Source organism: Trichosurus vulpecula, chromosome 5, assembly GCF_011100635.1.
Source record: "Trichosurus vulpecula isolate mTriVul1 chromosome 5, mTriVul1.pri, whole genome shotgun sequence".
Taxonomy (NCBI): Eukaryota; Metazoa; Chordata; class Mammalia; order Diprotodontia; family Phalangeridae; genus Trichosurus; species Trichosurus vulpecula.
In genome coordinates this window covers 103,077,525-103,101,143 of record NC_050577.1, presented here as the reverse complement: position 1 = coordinate 103,101,143, position 23,619 = coordinate 103,077,525, and the positions used below count along the sequence as shown (strand labels likewise).

The 23,619-nt window shown below is 37.8% G+C and overlaps 1 protein-coding gene across 1 annotated transcript; it reads left to right on the top strand.

Moving 5' to 3' along the window:
• The first annotated feature begins 2,444 nt into the window (after positions 1-2,444).
• On the top strand, positions 2,445-3,392 carry LOC118849900 (taste receptor type 2 member 41-like). Its single transcript, XM_036758991.1, has one exon. It carries the CDS (start codon positions 2,445-2,447, stop codon positions 3,390-3,392), a length of 948 nt encoding a protein of 315 aa, XP_036614886.1.
• The last annotated feature ends 20,227 nt before the right edge of the window (positions 3,393-23,619 follow it).

Sequence of the window (23,619 nt, the reverse complement as noted above, 5' to 3'; positions counted from 1 at the left end):
TGTAGTGAATCAGTGGTTAGCAAACTGAGGAAGAATGTAGACCTTGGTAATGAATTAGCAATTGTCCCTAGCATGGATGTAAGACATGTTCTTACTTCAGACAAAGAGTAGGATGGAACCCCATCTCAACGTCCACGGACTTCAGTCCCCAGAATGGGGGATTGTGCAGGAATCCAGGGGATGTAAAGCCAGAGGGATGGCTGCCTGTCCTTGGAAGGGCAACACAGCTACTTGGCAGGTATTAGAAAGTGTTAATAACACATAAGCAAAGACCTCCTTTCCAGGGTGGATAGGCTTTCATGAAGCTTATTTCACAATCCCTGCTTCTTTTTAGTACAGTTAAGCTTTCAGCCTGGTTTCTCCCTGCCACTCCATGTACTTCTTTCTTCTCACTTCCAATGGGTGTGTATTCTGGGGAATGTAATTCTGTATTAATAAAAACTATTTCTCTCCTTTTCCCAGAATTCAGGTTCTATGTTTCTTGCTTCTGTCAGCACTTCCCAACTGATTCTTGGAGTTTAGAGGAATTTGTCCCTTTTTTTCTCCAACTGCCTTTCTATATTCTAAGAAAAGGTGAAGCAATGGAAAGAACACTGGTTCTGGTGTCAGATGACCTGGGATCAAATCCTTCCTCAAATGTCTATTACCTTTTTGACCTTAGACGAATCACTTAACTTTTCCAGTCCCCAGTTTTTCTTAAGAAGTGAATGGGTTTGACTAGGTTAGAGGTTCTTAACTTGAAGTCTACGAACTTCAAAATGTACATTGTCTGATAACTATTTCAATCTAAATGATTCCCTTTGTAATTATATATATTATTTTATTCATTTAAAATATTATTCTGAGAAGAGGCCCATAAACTTCACTGGACTCCAAAGGGGACCAGAACCCAAAGAAGGTTTAAAAAGATGGTTTCTGAACTCATTTCTAGCTGTGTATTCTTATGAACTTCCATGGCAGCTGGGCTGGAACACAAAAATTACCTGAGGCTCTTTCTTAAAATTCTCCATCAAGAAGCAGTTAAAAATAACTTGGAAAGCAGGGGTCCTTGACCAGTTTTTGGTCAGAGACCCCTCTGGCTGTACAGTTAAAGTTTATATTTCCTGTCTCAGAACAATGTTTTTAAATGCAGAAAATGAAACACACATGATTACAAAGAAAACCACTTACATTGAAATACAATTATAGAAACAAACACCATATATTTTTATAGGAACTCAGGTTAAGAATCCATGTGAAGGAAAAGGGAAGAACCAATTCCTTGAGAAGCTATGGCCTGTACAAAGGGAAAAAGACCTGCACTGAGGGTAAGCATGCTTTTAAACAATTTTTGCTATCCTTCTTTCTTACTCTAAGTCTCCTTCTCCCAGCGAGATCCCAATGTCTCTAATTGATGACTCTGTGGGGCTATCTTTGAGGCTACGCTTAAAAACCTTTTTTTCACACAGCAGTGTAAGGGTAGTTTCTACAGGTCTGGAACCACTGAGGCCTCTAGTGAAAACAAAAAAAATATTTCTACCATTCTTTCAGGACACACTGATTCAAAGAAAAAGGTGAGATAAGTATACAGCTTTTGAAACTCACAAGGTCAATTCACTTAAGATCAGGAAAGAAGAAATACCAAGATACAAAAGAAACAGAGGTACCATGTATTCATAGCCTCATGGTGACCAGGTGGAGAGACAGGCAGGGGAAATGGTCAGGGCTACCTCTCTTCCCACCATCTGAAGGCAGTGGATGACCTTGGCATCTTAAATGTCTAACCAAGCTCTAAGTGCTGCACAGTGCCTGCCTCAGCTGCTTTCATGGACATTGGAACAGATTGTTCTCATCTGCTCATTTTACCACATGTTTGGGGTAGATACCCCTCCCCCAACTCACCAACAACACCAACACCAACCCTCCCTTACTCTCAACCTAGTTTAGCCCATCTGCTGAAACAGTTTACTGGGGTGTGGCCACTGCACATGCTATAGCTTCTTGGAGCCACAGGTGAGAGTTAGGTGAAACAAGTGGACACCAAAGGTGGAAAGTAGCCCTGAAAAGGGCTTGACAGCTGTCACACCAGAGGTACTAGTCTTCCCTGCATACACCCTACATCAGGGATTGGACTAGATGTTTCCTGAAAACCATAGCTCCTAATCTATGATATTTTGATAGAAATGCTTAGTTTCCATGATAGGAGCCCAGAGAAATAATTTTTACTGATCCAGGCAAGGTATGTAAATCACATGCAGCTGAAAAGAGGCTGGTAGAGATTTGCATCCACACGGAGCTGCATAGACCTTTCCTCCCCAACCCCACGGGGCTCTCTAAATATACTGTAGCTTGGAGACAAAGAGTAGAGTATTCTCCCTGCTCATCTCATCAAGCAAAACAGGGGCTCCATGAGTCAGAAGCCAGCAGAGAACTGAGCAAGAACAGTCATCAGAGGAGGGACTGAAATGGTGGGACCATTCACAATCTTTGCCATGGTTCTTTTAGTCCTGTTGTGCTCCCTGGGGATCCTGGCTAATGGCTTCATTATTGTGGTACTGGGAAGGGAGTGGGCTCGATGCCACCAGCTGTCTCCCTGTGACATGATCCTGATCAGTTTGGGTGCCTCCCGCTTCTTCATGCTATGGGTTGGAACGATACACAACTTCTACTATTTTCTTCACCCCCTACAATATTCCAAGGAGCCTGCCCGCCAGTACTTTGGGATTTACTGGGATTTTCTGAATTCGGCCACATTCTGGTTTGGTACTTGGCTTAGCGTCCTCTTCTGTGTGAAGATTGCAAATTTCACTCATCCCATTTTCCTTTGGCTGAAGTGGAGAGTCAAGGGACTAGTACCCTGGTTCCTACTATTCTCCCTGCTAATCTCTTTCATTGTCACTATGCTGTATCTTGGGGGAAACATTGCTTTGTACCAGGCATTCTTGCTGAGGACATTCTCTAGGAACATAACCTTATATGGCTTCAGTAGGAAATTAGAAATCCACTATTTTTTCCCTTTGAAATTCATCACTTTGTCTATCCCCTTTTCTATGTTTGTAGTCTCAATAGTTCTGCTGATTACCTCTCTGTGGAGACACTCCTGGAGAATGCAACACAGTGCCAACAATGCCCATGATTCTAGTATTCAGGCTCACAACAGAGCTCTGAAGTCTCTGATTTCCTTTTTAGTTCTTTATGCTCTTTCTTTTCTTTCTTTGATTATTGATGTTGCTGCCTTTTGTACCTTTGAGTGTACCTGGTACTGGCCATGGCAAATTGTGATTTACCTGTGCTCATCTGTTCATCCCTTCATTCTTATCCTTGGCAGCTCTCAGCTAGGAGGGGCACTAAGGAAGCTTCTTCTTCTGCCTAAAACCTTCTGGAATGGCAAGGGGACATCATCTCCTGCCTAAGATATGCACCTCTATCTCCCATACCAAAGAAAAGACTCCACTGAGGACTGGAGCAGAGCATATCCTTTGACCTCAAAGTTTTCATCCTATTGGAGTCCAGATAGAAATTATACATTTTCCTCATTCATTATTCCTGTACTCATAGATTCACATGAATCTGTGATCTCGTGGATTTAGGAGTGTCTGACTTCCAATAAGGCCTTATTGATGCCTGTCTATGCCTGCCCATCCTGCTTCACTTTTGACCTCCCTTGAGTTCACCATAAGGGGTCTCCAGCCTGTATGTTGGAGGCCTTCCTTTCTCCTGACCTTTGGAGAATGCCAGTGAAATACTCTGGTTGTCCTCTTGTCATCTTTCACCTTTGTCACTGTGTCCTCTTCTTCTAAGAAAAGAAAAACAATCAAGCAACTTTCAAAGGACATTGTTTTTTTTTCTTTTTGAAATAACCACAGTGACTTTCTTCAAATGACCCCCAAAAAGATCACCTCTGGGTTGTCATTCCAAAAACTAAATATTCAAGGATATCACTGAAGCTTTTTCTCTCACAATATCCAGGTGATGAAACAACTTTTTCTATAAAAAAGCTTAAAATTTCTACTTAAACGTTATTTTAAAGCTTTTAGTTCTGACCAGTACAGAAGCTGTTTGTAAAAGCAACGTGAGGAAATCTTGGTTAGAATATTAATTGTGGGGGGCAGGCTGTAAGAAGCTTAGGCTGCTAGAGTCAATGCCAGGTATTAGAAGAGGCCATTGTAAGTAAATTTCAAGGAAGAGTTGTTGTTGTGGTTTTTTTTTTTTTTTTTACTGGGAGGGAGGAAGTTTATAGAATCGTCTTTGATTTAGAGCTGAAAGGACCTTAGAAGCCATTTACATGGGAGGAAAATGAAACAGAGAAATGAAATTACTCCAGAGTTACACAGGTAACTTGAATTCAGGTGTTTTCAGTCCCAATCAAGGCTGTTTTCTCTAGACCAGTTCCAAATTTTTTGGTTTTTGACCTTCTTTCAACAACAGCAACAACAAATGTATTAAGAATCCCCAAGGTAATTTAATATTATTACTTATAATAACTAAAATTATAATGTGTCCTCAAAAGCCTAAAATTAAAATTAATTTATGTAATTTGAAAATATACAATTGAACAGTAAATGTAAAAGTATAAACCATAATTATAAAACAGTTAAAATATTTTGTGTTGGATATACTCTAAGAATTAAAAGTAATTCAGTGGAATTTGATATGCTTACTATGATCTGCAAGACTTCAAATTAAATTTCTTTATATTTTGTTGAGTAAAAGAACATTTTAAATGTCATAAATGACAACTTGGAAGATGTTTAGCATAATGTAACAATCATATGTAAACTTGATTTAAATTTTGGATTTCCTTTATTTGAACAAAGGTTTGTAATATTTGGCTCACTCCCAGACAACTACAATTTTAAATCTGGTTCTGCATTGATTTTATTTCTGTATTTTGAAGTATAACAAGAATGAAGTAAAAATGCTTGCTCACAAAAATATGTGGTAGAAAATGGTAGGATAATTTTGCAAATTGTATTGCTGAGTGATGAAAATTTATTTTGTTTTTAGCCCAATATTTTTTAAGACAATCAATTTGAAATGATTGTTGTCTAAAATCCATTGTTATGTCAATACAATTTTCCTTTCCCTTCATTATCAATTCATTAGCCAGAGATATATTGCATAGGTTGCTAATCCAATTTAGTTTACTGGAATAATTAGGAAAATTTTTATTGAAAGTAATTTTTTTTTCAAATCTGAGATGATCACTGATGTCTTTTTTGATAGGCTGATGCAAAGGCAGCTTATTTTCCAATTAGAAATTATGTAATGTCACAAAGCGCTCAGTGTATCTCTCCATTTTGTGGCTCCAAAATTTTTGTTTCTCCATCACACTTTTTATTTTATCTTGAATACTGAACATATTTGTATTCTTACCCTGTATTGATGAATTGAGTTCATTAGTTTTTGAAGCTATGTCTGCTAAATACTGCAACTCTTTTCTCCATTCAATTAGATGAGGAAACACTTCCCCATAGGAAATCCATCTAATATCTGTGTGTTTGAAGTGTATCGTGCTTGTGTTTGTCCCTCATTCTCGAAGAGGACCATGACGTCAGGGAAATGATGACATGACTTGCAGTTGACTTCGATTTGAGTGAGGGAGGGTTGTGCAAAGTCACCAGCCTCACTTTCTTCTCCAGAGCCATCATATCATGCTTGATGCACATCTCACAATTAAGAGTTAGTCTTATGTTGCAGTGTGTCCATGGTATATTCACGTTAATTTTTTTAACATGCCAAACAAAATCCTCAGGTTTCCCAGTCATTAATTTTGTTCCATATGTGTAAATTCCACAAGAGGACCTTTTGATTTGTTTTCCTTCAAATTCATCATTATGAATTAATTAGGTTAAAATATACCTTCCCCTGTTGCATGTCAAGTTAAACGATGACAAAATAGCATATCTCTCATACTTTACCATCTTGCAGCTATCTGACTAATACAGCATGTCTGTTGCTGTTATTAATAGTTTCTCTTTCTTGACATAGTTGCAAAAACACTTATTTGACAAACCATAAATAAACATGAATGTTTAAAAGGGAAATTGTTCCTAAAACAAAAAAAATTGAGAACTTTATTTGATAAATATTTATTAAGTGCTTACTGTGTGTCAGACACTGTGGTAAGGTCTTGAAAGAAAGGCAAAAGGCAATCCTTGCTTTTAAGGAACTCTCAGTCTAATGAGAGAGACAACATGAAAAAAAACTATGTACAAATAAGCTGTATACAAGAAAAATTGGAAATAATCAACAGAGGATTGGCTCTAGAATTGAGGGAGATCTGGAAAGATTTCCTGTAGATAGTAAGATTTTAGCTGGTCTTAAACAAAGCCAGGGAAACCAGGAAGTGGAGATGAGGAGAATGAATGAGGCAAGTGGAGCAGCCAGTGAAAATATCTGGAGTCTGGATATGGATTGTCTTATTCAAGAAACACTAGCAAGAAGGCTAGTGTCCCTGTATTACAGAGTATGTGGTAAAGTGTGAGGTATAAGAAATTTGGCAAAATGTGTATATATTTGGAACAGGTTATAAAAGGCTTTGAATGCCAAAGAGATAATTATATTTGATCCTGGAGGCTCTAGAGAGGCACTAGGGTTTACTGAGGTGTGTGTGTGTGTGTGTGTGTGTGTGTGTGTGTGTGTGACACATGGTCATACCTGAGCTTCAGGAAGATGACTTTGACAGATGAGTGGATGATGGACTGGAATAGGGAGAGAGTTGTAGCAAGGAGCCCATCCAGCATGGTGTTCCTATAGCCCAAGCAGAAGGAGATGAAGGCCTGCCCCAGGGTGGTGGCTATGTCAACGCAGAGATGAAGACATATGAGAAAGATATAACAGTGGTAAAATCAATAGCCCTTATCAATAGACTGGATATGGGAGAGGTAAAAGAAAGATTGAGGAATTGAGGATTACAACTAAGTTACATGCCTGGGTGACTGGAAGAATGTCGGTAGCCCCAACAATGATAGAGAAGTTGGGAATAGGGGAATAATTATCAGGAAAAATAAGTTCCATTTTGAACATGTTGAGTTAAAGATGTCTATAGGACATCCAGTGTGAGATGTTTAGTAGATAATTGGAAATGGGATTCTGAAGTTAAGGAAAGCAATTAAGTGGGAAAAGGAGATAAGATTTTCACTAGCACAGGGATGATATTTGAAACCAGGAAAGCTAATGAGATCATCTAGTGAAATACAGAGATAAGAAAAGAAGGTGCCCAGGACAGAGTCCTGTGAGACACTTGTATTTAGTGGGTATGATCTGGAAGAAGATCCAGCAAAGGAGACTAAGAAGGAATGATCAGATAAGTAGGAGAACCAGGACAGAGTAGTGTTGGGAAAACCTAGAGACAAGAAAATATCAAGGAAAAGAGACTGATTGACAGCGTCAAAGGCTGCAGAGAGGTGAAAAAGAGGAAGATTAAGAAAAGGCCATTGTATTTGGCAATTAAGAGATCATTAGTGACTTTGGAGAGAATAGTTTTGCTTGAATGATGAGGATGCAAGCCAGACTGTAGAAAATTAAGAAAAGAGTGAGAAGATTGAAATAGAGGCACCTATTGTAGATGGTCTTCTGGAGCAGTGTAGCCACAAAAGAGAGAAGTGTGATGATAGCTAGAGGGAATGGTTGGATTAATTGAGTTTTTTGGGAAAATATATGTATAGATCTTGTGTTTATGTAGTTATTGTTATGTTAGCATTACTAGAATGTGAGCTCTTTGGGAGCATGGTCTATGGTTTTTTTTTTTTTGCATTATTTGTGTCTCCAGAGCTTAATGAGTGCGAGGCACATAATAAATATTTAATAAAAGCTCATTTAGTGACTGACTTGATAACGAACTCCATTATCCATCCTGTTAGCTATCTCCCAACACTGTATTTTCTGCAAATTTTCTAAGCATGCCATCACTGATAAAAAATGTTAGATAAACAGAACCAGGTATGGACACATGAGGGGCTCTACTGGACATCTCTGATTACATTGACATTGAATCATCATGTAGCCATTTAACCTTTTCTGAATCCACATAATTGTAGTATTGCCTTGTCCAAATTTCTCCATGTTTTCCATAAGCACAGTAAAGATACTTTATCCCATTCTCTGCCAAAATTTAGGAAGACGATATCTATAGCATTACTATCATCTACCAGTTTGGTAAATCTGTCAAAAAAGGAAATAGCTTAACTTGGAAAAGTTTGTTCTTGAAGTTATGCTGGCTCTTGGTTGGATTAGATCAGTGGTGTCAAGCTCAAATAGAAATGGGGGCACTAAACTGTACATTGGGATCCTTGTAAAATCACATATTAATGTTATCTATGCTTTATTGTGTTTTTATTTGTTTTATTAAACATTAACCAATTATATTTTAGTCTGTTTGGGTGGCACTCAGGAGTGTTGTGGGCTGCATGGGTAGCTTCATCTTGGCTAGGGTCTCAGGCCACTTGGTTCAAGGTATTCTGATCACATGTGGGATCTTCATTGTGACTGCTATCTCCACTGCTGAATTGGCCAAGCAAATAAACCAGGAGGCTATGCCTAGGTCCACATACATAGATTTTAGGGTGCATGACCGTGACATATTGCAGGGCATTATGGATTGTCACATAGTGGTCATAATCCATTGCTACCAACAGTAGAAACTTGATTCTATCAAAGCTAAAAAGAAGAGCTGGGATGTGTATTGGGGGTAGGAGATGGCTTTTTTTTCTCCATGAGATGCTATCCATGCTAGCATCTTTGGGACCCCTCTGATTGCGTAGCAGATGTAAATGACTGAGAAATTGCAGAGGTAGAGAGTGCATAGTTGAGCATCCAGCCAGATTGGAAGGATGATCAGCCCATTGCCCCGTAAGGTCAGCAGATAAGGTGGCTACAAACAGCACAAAGAGTCCAACTTGAGTCTGCTGCTCAGTGGAGAGTCCCAATAAGATAAACTCTTTGACCTATGTCATGTTATCATCTTTGATGGAGTAGGGAAGGCCAGGCAAAATGCCATTCGGGATAGGATTTTGGGCTTCTGCTTGATTCTAAGAAGTTGAATAGGACTCTATTCTGGTCACTAACTTGAGATTCTTGACCTGTGTTTTTGAAGGGTAAGCTCTTGGTTGACCCCACCAGTGTTAATCCTTGAGTGATGAAAATGTCCCCACTTTGAGGCTGCTAACTGTAGTTATATTTCTAGTTCTTTAAACTGTGCTATTAGCAAAATATTGACATTAATTTGACTACTTAAAGAAGAAATTAATAAAAGACTAATGCACCACTTGTACTGTACACATGTGGACTGCTTATTCACCGATGAAGTCAGTGATGTGAAATGGTTTAAGTTTTTAGGAGTTATAATAACGCAGTCTTACTAGCCTTCCAGTGTGAGGGTCATTCCTCTCACTGCTAAGACCTGGGGGCCACTAGATTAATACCTCTATCTTTGCTTTTCTCCTTGCTGACCAGGCTCCCTAGGGAAAAACAAAAAAAACTAAATATTTAACTATGACCTCAGAATTTCTTTTTGATGCTGCAATTGTACTGATCTGCTCCAACCTAACATTTTAGGATTCTGTAAAAATTGCTCCACTAGATACCAAGTCATTATGACATAATGGAAAATACATTGGTGTTGGAATCAGAAACCATGGATTTTAATCCTGACTCTGCCAGTAACAGGTTATGCATAATTTACCTTTTGGCATCTCATGTCCTTCATTGGTAAAGTGAGAATATTAGACTCATATTCTTAACCTTTTTTTTGGACTTTTTTGGCACTCTGGTGATGCTTATAGACCCCTTCTCAAAATAATGTTTTAAGATGTATAAATATAACATGCATATGAATGCAAAAGAAATAAATTATATTATGATGCAAATACTAAAATTTTAAAAAATAAATTCACAGGTTAAGAAACCCTAGTGATGTTATTTCCCTCTCTAGTCTTTAATTCTAATGTGCTAGTACACAGCCCTGACCTCCTTCTCCCCATCTCTTACCTTCCTATCTTTGTCCAGTCCAGAAAGAACAAACATTGTTATTGATCGTTATTTGGCTGGAGACGTGGAGTAAAGTCAAATTGATGACAATAGCAGCAAGACTTGGGGCATCAGAGAAGTGTTCAAAGGGACCCCATAGAAGTCATCTGGGCAGGCCAGCCCATGACTGAACAGGAATTCTTTCTAAAACATACTTGACCAGTGACCATTCCTCCTTTACTTGACCTCAAATGAGGCCTTCTCAAATGAGAGGGAACCCAGGACTCCCAAGATAGATCATTCCTCTTTTGGATAGCCTTCATTGTTAGGAAACTTCCTCTGACAACCAGCAACTTCTACTCATTGCTCTTGGTACTACTCTCTTGGATTAAGAAGAACAATTTTAAGGCCTTTGTCTTTCAACAGCATATCAGTAAGGCAGTAATAACAGTGTAGATGATACTTGTCAAAATGCCTATTTAGTTCTGTATCACAAAGTATACAAGACTCTCCACATAGAAGGTAGAAGTAAACCATTTATTCAGACACCAGAGAATCATATCCCATAAGCCATTTATCCAGTCTATCACAGCAGTAAAACATTCCATACACAATATTACAACCTGGAGCCTCATCATCCCAAAAACTCTCTGCCCCCCTGGTGGGGTCTTCGCCAAAACAAACTCACAGTACAGTTAAGTAAGCCTGTTCAGTTCTAACAATCATGAGGGTGGCCATTAGCAGCCATTAGCAACCATAACTGCTCTCTCTATTTCTGTCTCTCTCTCAGCATTTCCTGTGACATAATTTCCTTTTCCTGTCAGGAAGCTCCTCAAACCACATGTGTCTTAGGCGTCCGGTGACATAAGCAGGTCACATGGCCTATTAATGAATAGGAAAGATCTTCAAATCTAAATTACTATTATTTTTGGCCTCAAGATCTTTCTTATCCATTACATAAGGCAACAGGAATTCTGGGACAACTGGTGTCAACAGAACTTTACACAACAATATAATAGGGATAACATAAGATAAGCAAATAAAACAATGTCATCATTTTCCCCCTTGAACAAATGGGGCTCAAAATCTTGGGGTAAGGGGCAAAGGTCTCATCCTCCAAAACTTCATCTTGCTGAAGTTGGACGTAGAGCTGTTCCTGCCCCAGGAGATTAAGAGTCCTATTCCAGAGGTCAGTTCTTTAGCAAGCTGGCATCTGGAACTCAGTTGATGCCAGGTCCAGGGATAACACATCACAGTCACGAACAGGTCCAGAGATGACACATCCGAACATCTGGCTTAAGCAATCAGGCATCTGCAGGTGGATGGTACTAAGCCTGCAGGAAACAAATCCCACAAACAAATTTAACAGACAAAAACCAAAAGGAAACAAAGAGACTATCATAGCCTCATTCATGATAGAATACATGAGTCAAGGGTACAATTTCATAATTATTTTCTGCTGGGTAAACCACTGTTACAGTATTGTCTTTACGATGTGCTATAATTTCTGCAGCCTTTGGAACGTCATCCAGCTTCCATTTTACCCATACTTTAGTTCCCAATTTTATTCTATCAGTAGAACCAAATCCTTCCTTTCATCTGATAGGAGGGTTGGTTTTCATAAGAGCTATTATTTCACAAGGAATAATAATCAATTGAACTATTCTATCATTTTTTACACAACTGTATGGGTTCCTCATCCAAATTCTGGAGTGTCACAATAATTTCTCCTTGATAACTAGAATCTATCACTCCAGCCAACACATGTATTCCTTGAGCTGCTAATCCTGGTTTAGGTAATATCTGTCCAAAATGATTCTTAGGGATTCTCATACGTATCCCAGTAGAGATTTTTCTTATCTCTTTTCTATCCAACCAAAAGTTCTCCAAACAATGTAAATCATATCCTGCCGAACCAGGTATTTCTGGATATGGTGGTGGGACATCCTCCCTCACAGTCCAATACTCAATATTTTGGATCTTATGTGCCTGATGTTTTCTAATTTGCAGATTCGGGGTCATCATTCTGGCTTAAGGTATACTTCCCCCTAATGGTCTATCATTCAAATTACATTGAGCAGTGAACAAATTATCTTTCCAATGTTGATACAAATTATTAGAACTTAACTTTCTTAACTGTTCTTTCAACAATCCATCCATTCTTTCTATTAATCTGGATGCTTGTGGATAATATGGAATATGATATCCACTCTATATTGTTCAATACACAGTATCTCTTCATCTCATTACCTTTGAAATGTGACCTATTATCACTTTGAATCTGCATTGGGGTTCCATAATATAGACTTATAATATCTAGAATTTTACAGGTGTTTTTCTGGGTTGCACTCTTATAAAGACATGCCACTAGTATGCCTGAATAGGTGTTAACACAAGTACATATAAATTTGCATCCTTTATCTTGGGGTAGTGGTCCAATATAATCTATCTGCCAAACCTGGGCTGGAACTTTTCCCCTTGCTACTTTTCCAGTTACTACCTGAGGAACAGTTCATTCCTTTTCCAATTGACCTATATGACATTCCTTTGTTACTTTAACAACGAATAATAGACACTAATACCTCAATCTTGTGCCCACCAGTGTGTGGCCTGGACCCCTGAACAGCCGGCCGTTTGGTGGATCCATTTTGCTAGTACCGGATCATCAGTTGGTGTCAAAGTAGGGACATTATGTTCAGTAGCAATCTTTGCTAGTCAATCAGTATGTGCATTGTACTCATATTTTGGCATAGTGAGGGGCACATGAGTGTCTACATGAATAACTGACAAATTAGTAACCAAACACATGTCCCATATATCTTCCCATAGTTCTTTGCCCCAAACTTGTTTACCATAAATTTCTCAATTTTGATTTTTCCACATTGGCATCCATGTAGCTAACCTATTAGCTACTGCCCACGAATCAGTGAAGATGTGACGCTGTCCTCCTTTCTCTGTTTTAATAGCTTGATGTACTGCCATAAGTTCAGCATATTGACTACTTCCACCTATCCCAGTACTTTCCAAAGTCCTCTAAGTACATGGGTTATAGGCTACTGCTTTCCAATGTCTTTTATGGCCCAAATATTTTGCTGCCCCATCAGTAAACCATGAATGTTTCTTCTGTTCTTCAGTCAATCCATCATGTCCGTCATTCCATTTTACCAAGGATTGTACTAACTGTTGCCTTGGTTCAGAACATTTGTCATTTCCATCAATGTCAGTGCTTGCTATGGATTCATGTAGAGCAGAAACTCCACTTTTACCTGTTTTCAATCTATTCTGAATATACTATTTCCATTTAATTATGCTAGCCTCTTGAGCATGTCCAATTCTGTGAGATGCTGGTGTACTCATTACCCAAGTCATAATCAGGATTCCAGACCTTAATATCACTTCATGGCCCAGAGTCAGTTGTTCAGTCTCTACCAAAGTCCAATATGCAGCTGACAACGGCTTTTCTAAAGGTGTATATTGTAATGCAGATGAAGGTAGTTTCCTTGACCAAAATCCTAAGGATACGTTTCAGTTTTGTTGTTTCTGCCATAAACTCCAACTCACATAGTCATCTTGTATAGTCACTTGTAATTCCACCAGTGCACTTTGCATAGGCCATAAATACCAAGCCAATTGTGTAGCAGCTTTAGCTTCTTCAAAAGCTTTACTCTGTTCAAGTCCCCCAATCAAATTCATGTTTTTTTCCTGGTAATTTTATATAAGGGTTTCAAAATTTGTCCAAGATGTGGAATGTGATGCCTCCAATATCCAAACAGTCCTAAAAAACTTTTGGTCCTCCTTCTTATTGGTGGGGATAGGAAAAATCTTGAATCTTTTGTTGAGCTTGTGGGAGAATTTCATGGAGTCCTTCATTCCATTGTATAGCCCAAAATTTCACAGTTTGAGCTGGTCCTTGAATCTTTGCAGGGTTAATTTCCCATCCTTTGCTTTTCATATGCTCAATCAAAAGTGTCAAATGCTTCTCCACTTCTTTTACAGTTCCTCCTTGTATCAAAATATCATCTATGTAGTGGGTAAATTGTACACCAGGTAACTTCAATTCATCCAAATGTTCAGCCACAATCCTATGACAAGTAGTTCGGCTATGCAAATATCCCTGTGGCAATCGGGTAAAAGTATGTTGTCAGCCCTGCCACATGAAAGCAAACTGGTCCCATTGTTTGGAGTCTATTGGGATCGTAAAGAAAGCATTGGCCAAATCGATAACTGCCTACCAAGTCCCATCATATTTCTGGATCCTTTCTATTAAGGTTACAGTATCTGGAACAGCAGCATACAAGGGTGGAGTCACTTTATTCAATTGTCTATAATCCATTGTCATTCTCCATGTTCCATCTGACTTTTGTGCCGGCCATACAGGATTATTCCAACAAGAGGTTGTAGGGACTAACACTCCTGTTTCAACATATTCCTTTGTAGTATTGGCAATTTCATCTTGCCCACCTGGCACACGATAATGCTTCAAAGAAATTACTTTAGAAGGTTCAGGTAAAGTGATTGGATCTATCTTTACTTTTCCCACTAAAACTGTATAAATTCCTATCTTCCTTACTGCAAATTGATATCTCCCTTCAGGCAAATTCAGAGTCATACCTTTCAATATATCTATTCCAATGGTGTATTCAAGAACGGGTACAATGACCATGGCATATTCTTTCTTAGGTAATTGTCCAATTTTCATCATCAGTTTCACTTGTCTGGCTGATATTTCAGCTCCTCCTAGTCCTGTGATGGTAATAAGAGTTCCATGCTTAAATTTGCCAGGATTTCCATAAATCAAGCTGGCCTTTGCTCCAGTGTCTATCAGTGCCCTGGTTCTATTATTTCATCCGTTCTTCCAATATGTAGTCAGATCATTGTGGGGTCTGTAATCCCATCTATGTGTTTCTTTAATCTGAGCTGGGGCTTGGCCTATTCTCTAGTCTCCTTGACTCACTTGGATACAAGGGGCAGTTCTTACTTCTCTATTCCATTTGCAATTAAGCCCCTTACCTTGGTACATTTTGTATAGCTCATTAGTTGGAATACCATCTATTCTTCTAAAATCTACCCCTGCTTTCAATAGAGCAGTGAACATCTCTTTCTTTGTCATTCCACTCATTGCACATTGAATCCATTGGCTATGTACCTTTCTCTCCCGAGGAACCTTATTCTTTCCCCAGTCTCCTAAGTCACTTAGCTGTGAAATCTTATCCAGTACCTCTGAAAGAGGGTTCGCTACTTCTGCAATCAGCAAAGTCAGAATCACATGTTTATAAGTGGGGGGTGCCATCTTAATGATCAAATTCCTGTGAGAGACTCCCAAAGGAGTTTCATAATAAACTTCAGCATTCCTCAACATAATAGCAGTCTTTATTACCTCCTGTTTTAACTTTCTTGTACAGTCCCTAATTGAATACCAGGGTCTATCTGCAGTAGGCCACAGAATATCAGCGGGATATTCCTCTTTACAGCCTGTTGCAGCCAAAGCCAGCAAATTGATTGTTTGGTTAGTTCTTTCCGAATGATAATCCCTAAAAGCTTGCTGCACAAAATAATTCAGACTAATACTTATGAATCTCATACAATCCACAGAATCTACTGATACTTCTGTGGCCCCTTTGTCACTGATTCTCACAATCCAAGATAGTAATGATTCTCCCATTCTCTGGGTGAACCTACTCAAGATATCTGTGATTTCCTGCTGTGCAAAATCTTCCACAATCTCCCTAAACTGAGTATGATGATCTTGTGTTTCCTGTCTCCTTCACTGTATGGGGTGCATTTCTGTTTGAGAGTGTAACAATGTTTCACTCTCTCTGTGAGAAGCACCAGGTGACAAAGTATCAACTTGTGCCTGAGGTTCTGACATTGTATCCTCCTGTCTAGATTCTCTGCCCCTGTTACCATGGTAGCCAGACCACCTGCTGGGCTCGAGCTTGGCTGAACCGAGGTGCACTCTTGACCTCCTTGACTCGCTCTGCCTTCGAACTGAGTTGTAAATTATATTCAGTTCTGAGTGCCATATTTTAGGAAGGACATTAAGAAGCTAGAAAATATTCAGCAGAGGAGAATCTGAATGGCAAAGGGTCAGAGGGTCATAGATTCAGAGCAGGGAGAGATCTCAGAGACCTCTAGTCCAGCGTCCTCATTTTACGTGAATATAATCCTTAAGCTGTGATCTGACCATAACAAGGGGACAGTGCTATAGTCAGGAAGGCTTGGATTCAAGTCCTTCCTCTGATGTACACCAAATGTGTGACTGTGGATAAGTAACTCATGATTTCATTGCTCCAAGCAATTCATTTACTAAGATTCCAAGTTTTAGGCCAATTGCCTATTTACATTCTTGGAGGGAATTTTCCACAATAATGAAATCACAGGCCTGTGTTTTATTTAAAAAACAAAACAAAGCAAAACAAAAAGGTGCCCCCAGTGCTTTAGGGGTAATTGCTTAATCAGTGCTTATTGAATTGTAGTGATAAGCGAAGTCACTCAGTGATCTTGTCTAGTATGATGCAGTAAATGACAGTGCTCTGAGGTATTTAATTCTCATATTTTGGCTTTTACTTTCTTTTCTTTTTAGCTTTCCTAGGTTTCAATCAGAAATTTGTTTTGATTTATCTTGAAACTAGCTAAAATAAAATAGTCATAATGGTTGATTTATAGAAGTCACAGAATCAACTCAAACTGAAATAAAAATAATTCAACAGAATACAATTTGAGTAATGGTGTGTGTGTGTGTGTGTGTGTGTGTGTGTGTGTGAAGAAGGAAAATAGTGGTGGAGAAGAGGCATACAGGAACTCTTAGCAACTTACTCAGAGACTCACCTAGGTGCCCCAAGGTTGAGGTTGAGATACTGAAATATTTAATGAATGCTTATTGAGTTAAATTAAATGGAATTGAACTGTGTGGCCCTCTTCACTCTGTAGCCAAGAGGCAGAAGTACCATACTCTAGCCAGGCCTGATCTTACCTGACATCTTTGTTAAAATACAAGTTTCTTTGAGACAGAGTTCTTATTTTCTGTAATGTTTTTTCCTGTTACTTTCTAGGAGACTCTATACCCCTTAGGAACTCTGTCAGTGGGAGTGTTAATTGTTTGGTTGACTGATTGGTCTGATTTTGTTCAGAGTAGTTATTTATGTCATTTATTTATATCCCCTTATAGGCAGTGAGAAATGCCAGGGCAACTCCTGCTACTCCTAGATGGGCCAGTATCTGATTCCTCTTCTCTTCTTCGTTCATCTTTCCTTTTCCCTCAGTATGTTGCCTGGTCTCAGTGACTCACCTTGGGCACCAGACAGGCTTTCACAGGACGGGTAGCACTTTATCTAAGGTAGATTTTACAGCAAATGTCTTTTCCTTCAGTCCCTGAAGTATGTGTTTGTATGTGTGTGTGTGTGTGTGTGTGTGTGTGTGTGTGTGTGTGTGTTTGTGCCATTAAGGGCAGATAACTAATACAGGGCTAAGAGCCCCTTGAGGGCAATTGCCCTCTCCTGATGCCTTCTTCTTCCTCTTTTTGTCCTCCAGTCTTCCCAAACTGTTACTTCTCTGTGCCCACAGCTTCCCCTCCTCTTAATTTCCATTGGAATAAAAAATTTGAAAACATCTTATCTAATTTTTAATTGTGCTTCAGATTCCTGGCCCAGCAAATACTTTTCTATGTCTTGTTTTTCATCACATGGCTCTACTTTTGTAGGAGCCCCTTGAGTATTAGGAAAAGAAAAAAACTTGTCCCTTTTACTCCACCTGGGAGTGGGTGATGACAACACTGGATTGAGGGGAAGAGGAGACTGGGCCTCTATGATTGGGTTGTCATCTATAAGACAAGGCTTGGAAGGAAATTCTTGTGGTCATACTCATGGGTAATAACTATAAAGTTTTGGGTGGTTTTGGGAGAAGGGAGAGAATATATTTATTATAATACTTAACTCTTGGGCCTCTGAATGCTATAACAACAATGACAGCTAGCATTTTAACTCTCAACACTTAACTCTAGGAGGTGGAGTCAAGATGGAGGAAAAAAGGCAGGAACTTCCCTGAGCTCTCCCTAATTTCCATTCAAACAACACAAATCATTTTTCAAAGTGAATTCTGGAGCAACCAAACCCACAAAAGGATGGGATAAAACAGTTTTCCATCCCAGGCTCCAACACAGTTGGCTAGACTAGGCTGGGTGACACCAGCACAGCAGGTGAGTTGTTAGCCATGGAGGCCTTGACGCAGAAAGCCAGTGGCCAGCAGCCTGGCTCCTATTGTAAGAAACTTGGGACAGTGCCCCCTGTACCCCAGGAGAAGAGCTCAACTTTAAAAATCATCAAATAGACTAGAAAATGAGCATACATACATACATACATACATACATATATATAATATACATATATATTATACATATATGTATATATAAAATATGTGAAATATGTAAAATATGTGAAGAAAAGCCCTGACCACAGAAAGCTACTATGGTGACAGGAAAATGAAAACACAAACTTGAAGAGGATGACAATGTCAAAATGCCTACATGAGAAGCATTGAAGAGTAATATGAATTGGCCTCAGGTCTCAAAAGTCTTCATGGAAGAGCTCAAAAAAGATTTTAAAAATCAAAGAAGAGAGGTCGAAGAAAAATTTGAAAAAGAAATGAGAGTTATGCAAGAGAATCATGAAAAAAAGAGTTAACAGCTGGGCAAAAGAAAACAAGCCCTTAAAAAGTAGAATTGGCCAAATGGAAAAGGAGGTACAAAAATTCACTGAAGAAAACAACTTCTTACAAAGCAGAACTGCACAAATGGAAAAATAGTTACAAAAGTTAACTGAAGAAAACAATTCCTTTAAAATTAGAATCGGGCAAGTGGAGGCCTGTGATCTTATGACATATCAAGAGTCAATCAAACAAAATCAAGAGAATGAAAAAAATAGAAGAAAATGCAAACTACCTCAGTGGGAAAACAACTGACCTGGAATATAGATCCAGGAGAGATAACTTAAGAATTACTAGACTACCTGAAAGCCATAATTTAAAAAAAAGAGCCTGGACCACATCTTTCAAGAAATTATCATGGAAAACTGCCCTGATATCCTAAAGCCAGAGGGTAAAATAGTCATTAAAAGAATCTACTGATCTCCCCCTGAAAGAGTTGCCAAAAGCAAACTTCCAGGAATATTATAGCCACCTTCCAGATCTTTCAGGTCAAGGAGAAAATGATGCAAGTAGCTAGAAAGAAACAATTCAGATATTGAGGAGTCATATTCAGGATTACACAGGATTTAGGTGCTTCTACATTAAAAGATGGGAGGGCTTGTAATATGATATTCTGGAAGACAAAGGACTTTGGGTTACGACATAGAATCAGCCACCCAGCAAAACAAAACATAATCTTACAGGGCAAAAAAGTGGTCATTCAATGAAATAGGGGCCTTTTAAACATTTCTGATAAAAAGACCAGAGCTAAACAGAAAACTCAGTTTTCAAATACAAGACTCAAGAGAAGCATAAAAAAGTAAAGGGAAAGAAAAAAAAAACATAAGTTATTCAATTAAAATTTTCACATCCCCACATGGGAAGATAAGACTTGTAATTCTTAAGAACTGTATCTCTATTAGGGCAATTAGAAGTGGCACACATAGACAGAGGATACAGGTAATTTTGACTTTGAGGGGATGATATTAAAAAAATTAAGGGGTGAGAAAGGAATACACTGGGAGAAAAGGGAAGGGACAGGCAGAAAAGGGTAAATTATATCACATGAGGAGGCATGAAAGCTCTATTATAGTGGAGGGAAAAAAGGGGGAGGGGCGGTAAGCCTTGTTTGAATCTAACTCATCATATTTGGCTCAAAGAAGGAATGACACACACCCTCAGTTTGGTATAAACTTTTGTCTTACGCTATAGGGAAGAAGGAAGGTAAGGGACCAACAAAAGAGCAAAAAAGGGAGGACAGATTGAGGGAGGAGGTGGTTAGAAGCAAAATGCTGGGGAGGAGTGACATGGAAAGAGAAGAAAGTATGAGCAGGGTAAAAATAGGATGGAGGAAAATACACAGTAATCATAACTGTGAATGTGAATGAAATGAACTCTCACAAAACTGAGGTTGATAGTGCATTAGATTACATACCAGAATTCTACAATATGTTGTTTACCAGAAACACATCTGAAGCAGAGAGAGACCCACAGAGTAAAAGTAAAAGGGTGGAGTAGAATATATTATGCTTCAGCTGAAGTAGAAAAGGCAAGGGTTGCAATCATGCTTTCAGCCAAAGCAAAAGCAAAAATAGATCTAATTAAAAGAGATAAGGAAGGAAACTATATCTTGCTAAAAGGTGCCATAGACAATGAAGGAATATCAATAGTAAACATCTGTGCACCAAATGATGCAGCATCTAAATTTCTAAAGGAGAAGGTAAATGGGTTACAGGAGGAAACAGTAAAACTATACTAGTGGGGGAACTCAACTTTCTCCTCTCAGAATTAGATAAATCTAACCATAAAATAAACAAGAAAGAAGTTAAGGGGATGGATAGAATTTTATAAAATTATAAATTACAGTGTACTGGAGAGAATGGAATGGGGATAGACAGGAAAATATCTTTTTCTCAGTGTTACATGGCACCTACACAAAAATTGACCATTTATTTGGACATTAAAAACCTCACAATCAGATTTATAAAAGCAGAAATATTAAATGAATCCTTTTCACATCATGATGCAATAAAAATTATATTCCATAAAGGGCAGCTGAAAGAATGATTAAAAAATAATTGGAAATGAAATAGTGTAATCCTAAAGAATATATAGGTCAAAGAAAAAAAATTATAGAAACAATAAATAATTTCATCAAAGAGAATGATCACAATGAGACCACCTACCAAAATTTATGGAATGTAGCCAAAGCAGTACTTAGGGGAAAATTTATATGTTCAAAATTCTTACATCAATAAAATAGAGAATGAGCAGTTCAATGAATTGGGCTTGCAGCTAAAAAAAGAAGCTAAAAAAAATAACGAATTAAAATTACCCAATTAAACAACAAGTTGCAAATTCTGAAAATCAAAGGAGAGATTAATAAAATTGAAAGTAAGAAAACACTGAACTAAAAAATAAAACTAAGAGCTGGTTTTCTGAAAAAAAAAAGATAAATCATTCATTAATTTGATTAAAAAAGAGAAGAAAACCCAATATAAAGTATCAAAAATGAAAAGGGTAAATTCACAACCAATGAGGAGGAAATTAGAGCAATAATTAGGAACTATTTTGCCCTATTTTATGCCAATAAATCTGACAACCTAGGTAAAATGAATGAATATATATACAAAAAATTAAATTGCCCAGATTAAGAGAAGAGGAAATAGAATATTTAAATAACCCCATTTTAGAGAAAGAAATTGAACAAGCTATCAATGAACTCTCTAATAAAAAATCCCTAGATGGATTCGCAAGTGAATTCATTTAAAGCACTATTAATTTCAATACAATATAAACTACTTAGGAAAATAGGCAAAGAAAGATTCCTACCAATTTCCTTTTATGACACAAATATAGTACATATACTAAACCAGGAAGATCCAAAACAAAGAAAGAAAACTACAGACCAATTTCCCTAATTAATATTTATGGAAAAATTTTAAATAAAATGCTGGCAAGGAGACTACAGCGATACTTCACCAGGATTATTATACTACTACAGGTGGGATATATACCAAGAATGCAGGGCTGGTTCAGTATTAGGAAAAATATCAGCATAATTAACCATATCAATAACAAAACCAACAGAAACCATATGATTATATCGATAGATCCTAAAAATACTTTTGACAAAATACAGCTCTTATTCCTATTAAAAACGCTAGAGAACATAGAAATGAATGGATCTTTCCTTAAAATGATATGTAGTATCTATCTAAAATCATTAGCAGGTATCATCTGTAATGAGGATAAGCTAAAAGCTTCCCAATAAGATCAGGGGTGAAACAAAGATGACCATTATCATCATTAATATTTAATGTTGTACTGGAAATGTAAGCTTCAGCAATAAGGGAAGGAAATGAAATTGAAGGAATTAGAATAGGCAATGAGGAAACAAAACTGTTGTGCTTTGCAGATGATATGATGGTATACTTAAAGAATCCTAGAGAATCAACTAAAAACCATTTGAAATGATTAACAACTTTAGTAAAGTTGCAAGATATAAAATAAACCCACACAAATGATCAACATTTCTGTATATTACCACCAAAACTTAGCTGCAAAAGGTAGAAAGAGAAATACCCCTTAAAATCAATGTGGACAACATAGAATACTTTGGGAGTCTAACTGCCAAGTCAAATGCAGGAACTATATGAACACAATTACAAAATGCTTTTCACACAAATAAAGTCTGTTCCAAACAACAGGAAAATAGTAATTGTTGCTGGGTAGGCCAAACCAATATAATAAAAATGACAATGCTCCCTAATTAATTTATGTATTCACTCAGTTCAATTAATTCATTTATAACACTCAAACTACCAAAAATTATTTTGTAGAGATAGAAAAATTATAAAAAATTCATCAGGAAGAACAGAAATTCAAGAAAATAGAGGGAATTAATGACAAAAAAATGCAAAGGAAGGTGACCTATCAATACCGGACCTCAAACTGTATTATAAACTGGCAATCATCAAGCCATCTACTACTGGCTAAGAAATAGAGTAGTAGATCAGTGAAATAGATTAGACACGTAAGACAGTTATAAATGACCACACTAATCTACTGTTTCATAAAGCCAAAGACCCTGGCTTCAGAGATAAAAACTATCTGACTGCTGGGAGAACTGGAAAACAGTATGGCAGAAACTAGACATAGACCAACATCTTACGCTGTTATACTAAGGTAAAGACAAAATGGTACATGATTTAGACATAAAGGATGATACCATAAGCCAATTAAGAGAGCAAGGAATAGTTTATCTGTCAGACCTATGGAGAAAGAAAGAATTTATGAGGAAAGAAAAGAGTAAAATGGATAATTTTATTTATACTAATTCAAAAAGTTTTTGAACAACCAAAAGCAATGCAATCAAGATGAGAAGGAAAGCAGAAAGCTGGGCAATGTTGTTTATAACAAGTGTCTCTGATAAAGGCTTTATTTCTCAAATATGTACATAACTGAGTCAAATTTACAAGAACACAAACCATTCCCCAGTTGAGAAATGGTGAAAGGATATGAACAAGAAATTTTCAGGTTGGACCAGATGGCTTCTGAGGTTCTTGTTTGCTCTGCATCAATAATCCTCCTATCATCTGCTGAAGGTCACACAGCTAATATTTGATAGGGCTTGAACTTTGGTTCCAAATTCAATATTCTTTCCTTTGTATTAGTAATCTTGATTAAAAAAATATTTAGTAGCTCCCCGTTTGATCCAGGGGAAAATATAAAATACATCTGGGAAATTTAAGGCCCCCTGCAGTCTGGTTCTCACCTACCATTCCCAGTTCACCTAATATTCTTCATTTCACATACAAGCAGTTAATCTGGCCCCTGAACATACCAATTCATCGTGTGCTTCCTAGGCTTTCCCTAGGTAGTCCCTCACTATACCTTCTCTGTCCCCCCCTGTCTCTTGGAATCCTTATCTTCTTTCAAGGTACAGCTCAGGCAATTCCCTCTTACACAAGGATTTTTCAGATCCTCCTC